This window comes from Buceros rhinoceros, unplaced genomic scaffold, assembly GCF_000710305.1.
Source record: "Buceros rhinoceros silvestris isolate BGI_N320 unplaced genomic scaffold, ASM71030v1 scaffold4588, whole genome shotgun sequence".
NCBI classification, from domain to species: Eukaryota; Metazoa; Chordata; class Aves; order Bucerotiformes; family Bucerotidae; genus Buceros; species Buceros rhinoceros.
This window is the reverse complement of record NW_010424969.1, coordinates 51,820-60,828: the sequence shown is the minus strand read 5'-3', so window position 1 is coordinate 60,828 and position 9,009 is coordinate 51,820. Positions and strand designations below refer to the sequence as shown.

The 9,009-nt window shown below is 38.4% G+C and overlaps 1 protein-coding gene across 1 annotated transcript in view; it reads left to right on the top strand.

Moving 5' to 3' along the window:
* Positions 1–9,009, top strand: part of KCNT2 (potassium channel, subfamily T, member 2) — a 69,183-nt gene that overhangs the window by 15,525 nt on the left and 44,649 nt on the right. The window contains exons 6-7 of the mRNA XM_010140966.1: positions 2,429–2,492; positions 7,888–7,996. Of these exons, the coding sequence (XP_010139268.1) occupies positions 2,429–2,492; positions 7,888–7,996 (173 nt within the window). The remainder of the gene's footprint in view (positions 1–2,428; positions 2,493–7,887; positions 7,997–9,009) is intronic.

Genomic DNA, 9,009 nt, shown 5'->3' with positions numbered 1-9,009 from the left:
TGTACTCTCGCTCTCTTGACGTTATACTTTCATCCTTTAACAAATTTCTCTTCAGTATAGAAAGTCCCTTTAATTTCTGCCATCCTCAAGCAGTGATACTATAGGAGTTTTTTGTCTCTGATTCAGCTTTCTAGGACATAAAAACGGTATAATTGACAAAGCTTTTTCAATTGTTAGGACATTTAATAACATTTCTCTCATAAGAAATATCTGGGCTCTGATAAATATTTTTAACACAGATGTTGTTAGTGTTTCTGTTGTCAAAATTCATGATATTCAATAGATGTTAATCTCAGGTTATTACCCTTGTCGTCTGTGACCGAAGTGATTGAAGAAGTTAAAAAAAATCCATTGGGAAAAAAGCTGAATTTGTTCACATGAGACTTTCATCTCCTTACAAAATCATCTATATATACTACCTATCCCAGTTATCTCATCAGCTTTCATAAAAACTTCATCTAATTTCACGGATTTTCTTTCCTATAGCTTTGTAAAAGACCTTATCTTCCCACCCTGTTCTGCTCCCATGCTTAGCTGAAACTACTTATACAGCTCCCACAATTTCTTTCTAATCAGCACTCAGAAGCAGCCTCCTGTTCTTACTTCTCCACATCAGCTGCATTTGACATTACTATCTTGGATATACTGATGTGCCTTTGTTACAGTGATTTTACCTTTTCAAGTACTTTAGTTTTTTGAGGCTTCTCATTTTCCTACTGCTAGGTGCCTGTGGGAATTTACAATGACCTGACTTGATCCTTCTCTCTTCTTCATACTTTCTCTGAGTGATCCTACACAAAACACACAAATTTAGTCATTATTTCTATAGTCATCAATTTTAGTTTAGTTGCAGACAGTTGTAAATAGATCTTAATTTTTGCTACCAATATAAAACCAGCATCCTACTGTGGAGCATCCTATGTAAACCGAGCCTGCATCTTGCAAGTGTTTTCTCACACAAGATCTCGTTTTTGCCCCACTTAAAACTGTATTTATGTTTATGACATACATCATCTCAAGTCCCTGAACACTCTGGAAATATTCATCACTTTGCCTCATTGCAGTCCTGCCCTGGCTTTATTGCCTTAAGGAGTGACCCCTTATTCTCGCGTAGCCTGCAACTCCCAGTTCTTACTATGAGGTAGACTTCTGGTAAGTCTATAATGCTTTTCTCTCTCACGCATAGAGTAGGTTAACATACAAGTCCCATTGTGATTTCACCCATGCTGTCCCTTGAACCTAGGAAGAATTTCTCAGAAACACCTGTGAAGTAATGCCGGTATTCCCCATCACATCCTCTCTTCAGTCAGTTCTCTTCTCTGATGTGTAGTGAGACCACTTTTTACCATGATGATTTTTATATTCAGGTATTGTCACACCGTTTCTTTCTGTTTCTCACGTTTGCATAAACTTTCATTGTCCTTTGTCGTATCACTTCAAGCTTATATGGGAAGGATTCCTTTTGTTCTGTGTTTGTACAATACCTAAAAGAACAGGCTCTCAGTCTAAGCCCAGGGTCCCCATGAGCTAAACTATTAGTAACAACCATTAGTTTCATTTTCTAGCAGCAGCAAAACCAAAGACTTAGGAATCTCGGGTCCCATTCCACACTCCAGAATCGAATTGCCTGTTCATTTTCCCCAGCTTCTCTCTCACTATTCTCCTTCCCAGGAAACCGTTCCTGGTCATCCAGAAAGTCCTGTCTTCCCAGGGACATCAACCAAGTCCCTGATTCTTTAACATAACAGCAAGTCATTAGGATATCAAGATCTGAGGCAAGAAAGGAAGAACAAATTTTAATGAAACCTTGTCAGTTCTTCTCTGCACTCCCACTACCACTCTTTATTACATGACCAGCTGTACGCGCTAGAGAACAATTAGGCATTAAAAGTTCTCAAGGTGACCATGAACTGAAAATAGTGAAGTCATTTAATGCAGACATACACAGAAATATTTGTTATTTATCTCCAACACATTATTCTAGTACACCTACCCATCTTTCTGCTATCACTAGACAAGACAAGTCTGTGTTATCTGCAGCCTCTCGTTCATTCTTATCAATAACAACTTGCACACATCATACCCGTACACAATATGCAGACTGGTGCTATTTATTCATCTTTTATAGTCATGGCAGATAAATGTTTATTTTGCAAATTAAGTGTGTTTGAGGCCACTGCTTTTATTACTTCAGCACAGCTCCTACTGGCACCAGGGAAAGTTTCCCAGAACCTAGTCAAGCAGTATTGGTACACCATGAGTTAGCGCACAAGGTGACTGCCGCTGACGTTCAGATAACGCATGAGAACAGATGGACGAAACATTCCCTGTAGTCTGTTTGTATAAGCGCACAAGACTATGAATTGTGAAACACAAGTCCACATACGTAACTTGGTGGTACGTAACAGGCTTGTTTTCCCTCCTCTAGAATGGATGATGCTGAAGCTTGTTTCATTCTGAGTAGCCGCTGTGAGGTGGACCGGACAGCAGCTGTAAGTTCTGAAGATATAACTAATGAACGTGAGCGCTGTTTATACTGTTAGTGCCTTTTTCACCATGAGCTGTGTGCCGAATTATTGCACGCTTGCCTCTGTTCAGTTTGATCTTGGCCTCCAAAGGAAGATCACAATAAGTCTGAATATTCAAAAAGTTAAATTAAGAGGCTTACGGATTGCATATCGAGATCAAAGTAGTGTTTATAATTCTGTAATTATGTTTTAAGCTATCTCAATTGAACAATTTTTTTGTTACATTATAAGAAATAGCAATTATTTTTCTAAATATTAAAACTAGATAAAACGTGGGAGATGAAGGGTTTGCATTATATATAGTATTTCTTAATATATTTTCTCCACTTGCTATGATTACTTCGTCTGCCGTGAAAACTCAATTGTTTCCATACCTACACATTTGGCATATCAGAGAAGGAGAAACAAAAAAAAGCTGCAGCTAGCATGAAGAAAGGATTATTTCCTTGCTAGGCAAATGAGCCCCCAGAAGCAAATTTTATCAAAAATAAAATTTTTGGACTGTCACCTTGTGATAAAAAAATATTTTATTCAAATCTAGAGAACCTGTCCTAGACCTGTCACTTGCAAAAAGCTGCTGAACTCCCTGACAAATAAATCTATGTAGTAGGAGCACAATATTCAAACTTACTGGCCTAAGAGCTTTGACTTTGTTAATCAGCAGTAGACTCCTGAAAGCACACCAGCGAAAGCCACTGAACTGGCAACAAGTAACCTTGCCATAGTCAAGTAAGGCAAGCATAATGTTTGGATGTGCCAGAGGTGCTAAGGTATTTAAGGTTAAGAACAAGCAACAGTTCTTGCAAATGCCTGGGAAAATACTTCTGTGAGAGTGAAAGATACCAAAGTCAAAATCCCTTGCCTAAATGAGCCATGAAGTTCAGAATAAATCAGCTACCACATCTCGTTTCTCAAGATATACTTGACAGTTGTGAAATGGGTAGAGAAGTCCCGTACCAGCAGAGCATGTGGTTTACTTTGCACTGGATAGGTTTATGCAGCTTTAAGAACAGCTGCACCAACACCAGACGTATTTCAATGCAAGCTCTGCTCATAACCCCTTCAGAATTTATACAAAGAGAGGGCAATTTTCAACTCTGCTGAGCTCTCTTACAGGGCAGACAGTGGACTCTGCATTGATTCAGAGTCATGGTCAGCTACAACTCTCTCCAGGCAGCCTTTCTGCCCTCAGGGACAGTGTGCCCCAGGAAATACCAAAATGGTATCTGGCACTTTTCCGCTTCCAGTACAGACTATTATCAGATCTCATCTATTATTGTATCTGCAGCGTACAGACAGGCCGCTCTTACCAAAGACACAATCCTGTTACTTTCCTTGGGGACAGAATGCCCAGTTGGGTGACTGGCTGGCTAGTCGCAATGGCCCAGTATCTCAGCTGTCACAGTGATTCTCTGAAGGTCAATGTCATCAGAAGTTTTAAATAAGATGTCATCTCTCCTGGTTTTGTTGTTGTTGCTCAGATTTCATTTTCACAAGGAATGCAATTATCAAGTAAAAAATCAGACTCTTTTTTTGTTTTAATTTTGGTTTTATTTTACTGCCCCCTAGAGCTTGGATTTAATTTACTACACTGCTCCAGCTGTAGTCACTGCTGAGAGCTTCAGTAATGCAGTACATAAGGTTACAGTTTGTCACTGGGCTGAAGGAAGTTCAGTTGTCATCCAGTATCAATTTTTATAACCAGAACCGGTTTTTCATACTGTGAAGCTGAAAAAATGTTAGGATTGCCTTGGATCCTCTCATTCTGACAGCTGTCAAAATAAAAGTTAACAGACACATTAAGGAGATTCCTGACCAGCACAGCTGTTGTTACTCATGTGGTTTTTTTGAATTCCATGAGAGTTTTATATGTCCCCAGCTACACTACTCAGCAGAGTATGTACTCAGGTGCCATGGATATCACTGACAATTTTATTATTTGTTAAGTTTTAGTGCCAAAGTCTGTGTTGCTTCTGATCCAGGGATCACATCTGTAGCTCATATGAAAAGTACAACAGGTGACATGTAGTTACTTCATAAAAATTGCCAATTGCTTCCTTTTCACTTGGAAGAGCAAGAACTTCAACAGTCAGACCAAGAATTTGTCAGCTTTCCAAAGCCTCCTACCAGAAACTTTCTCTTCTCTGGCAAGACAAAGCTCTGCCAAATTTTATTCTATCAAACACTATTTTGACATCTCAGACCAAGATGTAAGCTGCTCATCTGCTACAGCAAGCGGGACAGACATCTGTTTCACTTCTGCATGATGCACCTCTTAAAGACAGTTCAAATCGTGCTCAAGACTGGATAACTTTTTTTTTTTTGGTTGGTTGGTATCAAACAGTGCAACACCACAAAGTTGGCCAGTGACTTCAGTGGCTGCCTGCATTGAATTACTCCACAAAACTAAGGTGCCTGAAAACAGTTCACCTGCTGATTTAACCCAAAGAGGGGCAGTAAGAGAAGCCTCTTTGGAATTATCCTGCAGGTACTTCATTTATAAGCTATATAAATATATGAAACACCACGTCTGCTACTGACAGCTTTGTTTTGAGCTTTCTGAAAATTCAGAGGTGATTGAGTTCATGCTGGCACCTTCTTTTTTTTTCTCACTAACCAAACTGCATGACATTACTATACTGGTAGTTTAAGTTACACTGTCTTAATGGCATCACAAGATGGATGCATTGCATGGGAAGATAAAAGTAATTTATCAAGTTGTGTGTGTGGCAAGGAAAAAAAAGTCGAGAACTGTTTTAAAATATATATTAAATCAAGGTCTTTGAGTTCTGAAGATTTAAATTCCTGTTACACCCACTTTCAAAACTTACAGCTTTTGCTGCATGAACTTGAACATCACCTCTACGCTAATCACCATTGGTATCAGTGGTAATTTTTGATCACTGACTGAATTTCATTGAATGGAAAGTGTACAGAAGAGAATATATTTTTTTCCCTCCTCTCTCAGAGAAGCATGTATTTTATAATGCGAACAGAAGCATAATTATGTTTCAGTTATCTCTGTTTATGGTATGCATGTATATATCTCCTTTTTACTTGGGAGAAATGTGAACATTTTTAAAGTCACAGCAGTCACACAGTATAGAAATTGCTACATATGCCAAACGGAGAGCCACCAATATTGTATGAAGGCAGTGAGTCTAAGACGTCACTTATTTTCTTTTCTCTATTTTCATTTCTTTCCCCCGGAGTGCTTCTCCAGAGAAGAACTTGGGAGAGTAACTGAGCAAAAAAGACATGGAAACCCAAATAACCAGCTTTTGTACCCAAACGCATGCATATACCGTGCGAAAAGAGAAAATGAAACAGTAATGCAAGGTTATTGTGTTAACGGTGCATACACACCAAGTTGGTCTAATAAAGCTGTTTAGGGCATTTACATATTCATTTTCTATGTATTATATATTTGTAGACTACTTCTTCAAAAAAGAGTTAGCAAAGGGAAATGAATATGTATTTGAGAGTGTTGAAACTGCAAATGTGCCAAATAATCATCCAAAAATTTGAATTAAGGAGTTTGTCCCTTTCCTATACAACTATCTAAAAAAATTTTTTTTTTAATATGGAGATTCATACTTCTAGTTTTACAGCACTCACTTCTATGGGTCTAGGTTTGCATGGGTTTTTTAATTAAAAAATTAAATAGTTTTAATAAGCATTCTTCATTCTTTTAACCTTTCTTTTGCACCTTCTGACAAAAACAGGCTTTTTAGACAAAATAATAATTAAAAAAAAATCAAAGAAAATATCTAACATTGAGAAGAGGAAAAGTAAACTTAGTCTGAATGTACAACCAAAATTGTATTTGTATTTACTGGTACAGTTTTGGTTTAATCACGTTTAGCTTATGTATGTAATACTGAAGAATGAAAAAAATAATCACCTAAATTTCACTGAATATAAGCTATATTTCTATGCACGTGGCGTACAGGAAACAGCCTTTTCTCACCAATTCTGCAAGCCGATGTGGTCTGTGAATGATTGCTGTGGAAATGAAGGGAGGAAAGTAGTAATGTCAAACCTTGTGCAATAAAGCCACACCATCACTGCGAGTGACTCTGAATGTGTTTCCCTGACACCTTTTGCATACAAAGATTAGGTAACATCTTCAACAACGCAGGTTTTTCAAATCTGTCCCAAATCTACTCCCAAACCTCCTGCTCCTGCTGTAGTCTCTCTGTGTGACCACCATCTATCCCATTACTCAGCCACTTGCTACTTCTCAGGTGTGTCGGTGTTTTGTTCCCTTAAGACAAAACAGCAAAAAACCGTAAATGCAAAAAAATCCCTAAGGAGGAGTAGTTGCCATATGCTGTAGAAAAAGTCACTGCGTACGGGGAAAGCTTATAGCAGGGTACATCCAATTCTGAAGTCTGCTGAATGGACGCAGCAATCCTGTATCTATGAAACTGTTCAGAAAAATATGAAACAATGTGTTTTACCATTTTCAGAAGGTCTTTCTCCTCTCGCTCCGTTCTAGTATTTCCAGTAGGAAAAAGTGCTTGCTAACATCTCAGTTGACAATTTATCTAGGTTCGCTTTATCTAGGTGGAAAGCGTCCAAGGGTGGAGGCAGCATAGCCTTTCTGTACAACCTGTTTCACTACCTGGCTGACTTCATGGGGGAAGGGTTTCTCCTTGTACCCAGCCTGGATCTCTTTTCAACTTAGATCCATTGTCTCTTGTCTTCCAACCATGCATCACTGCAGAGCTTGGCTCCATCTGCTCGAGAACCTTCCCATAGATTCCGGGGGTTGCTGTTAGGTCCCATGAAGCCATCTCTCCTGCAGGCTGAACAAGGTCCATTCCCTCAGCCTCTCCAAGTCATCCTTTTGTTTGAAGATGGGTGAAACTATTTTTCTGCTATTGCTGGAGACCTCCTTCAGCCTCCACAACCTCTCAAAGACAAGAAAGTAGCTGTACAAGGACATTGGCCTGCTCTGCACCCATCTGACTCTGTGGCCTCATATGGGTTGAATTCTCTGGAGCAACCCCTGTCTAAACATCCACTGCTGGTGATTCTCCTCCTGCTTGAAGACCACCTCCAAGCAGAGACCCGATAGACCTTGTTGGTGAACAGAGGAGTACCTCAGCCTTATCTGTGTCTGCAGAATTACTGGATTACTGTGTGTAGATAAGTATATGTTTAAAATAGGTAATATACATAACATGTAACATTACTTACAAAACACGTGCATAAACATCCACACCAGCTGGTGTTATATAGCCTATAAATGAATTCTTCCATGGAGTCAGCCTTATAAGAGGGTTTTCTTTTTTTTCTAATGTAACATGGTTATTTATATTTCATTCTCATCACCTCTTACTCTTTATTGTAGGATCATCAAACCATTTTAAGAGCATGGGCAGTTAAAGATTTTGCTCCAAATTGTCCTTTGTATGTCCAAATACTGAAACCCGAGAATAAATTCCACATCAAGTTTGCAGGTAAGTGTAAGATTCCTGCCCTTTGAAACACGTGGTATTTGGCAGTTTGTTTCATAAACACGAGCACAGTGCAAGTCCCAAGGCACATTTACTGCTCTGCAGCAGATTTAGAGTGCAGTACAGTAAAATCACATGGGCTGTATATACCCTGTCAATAGCAAAATATCATGTTTTACATTAAAGTCTTACTTATAAGCACTTTTACAAGCACATTATTACCCTTCTGTGTTACGTAGTATACAGAGAAGAAGAATTTGATATAACACATTGTTACTCCTTAATTATAGATCCAGGCAGGTTTCCAGCTTGCTATATCCATGTCTTTATCTCTGTCTACTAAAACGTACTGTTACAAAAGAGTATATGAGAAGATCTACTCAGACAAGGCCAAATTCTATCTGACGAACAACTGAAAAAAACCAACCAACCTTCCCGTTGGACCTGGTTTTTTTCCTAAGAGGTACGAAAAATTATTTTAATTACATTCAAATATTTTGGAAAGACGCAAATAATTTAATTCTATATCCAGTAAAATGCATGTCTTAGAAACTATGACATAAAATGCAAAACAATGTTAGGAAATCCAAACAAATCTTCTCTTATAATAAGAGATTACCAGTTTTAATTTGACTGTTTTGCTGCACTACGTAGGTAGGTCTCCTCTCAATACACACGTACATACATATGTACGTATATATATGTGCTCATGTGGAAACCCAAATACTATTATAATGAACTCATTTTGCCTTTTCTTGAAGGATAGTCTAAGGAAAAAAAGATTGCTGATTCATGAAAAAAAAAACCTCTATGGAAAAATAATAGTCATCTCCATCATGCCAGAATGTGATGGAAAAGTAAATTCCAGTGCAGAACAATCCCAGAGCAGCAGTTAAAGCTGTAATTTTAAAAGCTACTGAATTTACCACTAGATTGGAAAGAAGGAAAAAAGCATCAACAGCAGTTCTGAAGCTGTGTGTAATCTCAAACTATGAGATGGTACAACAGGGAATAAG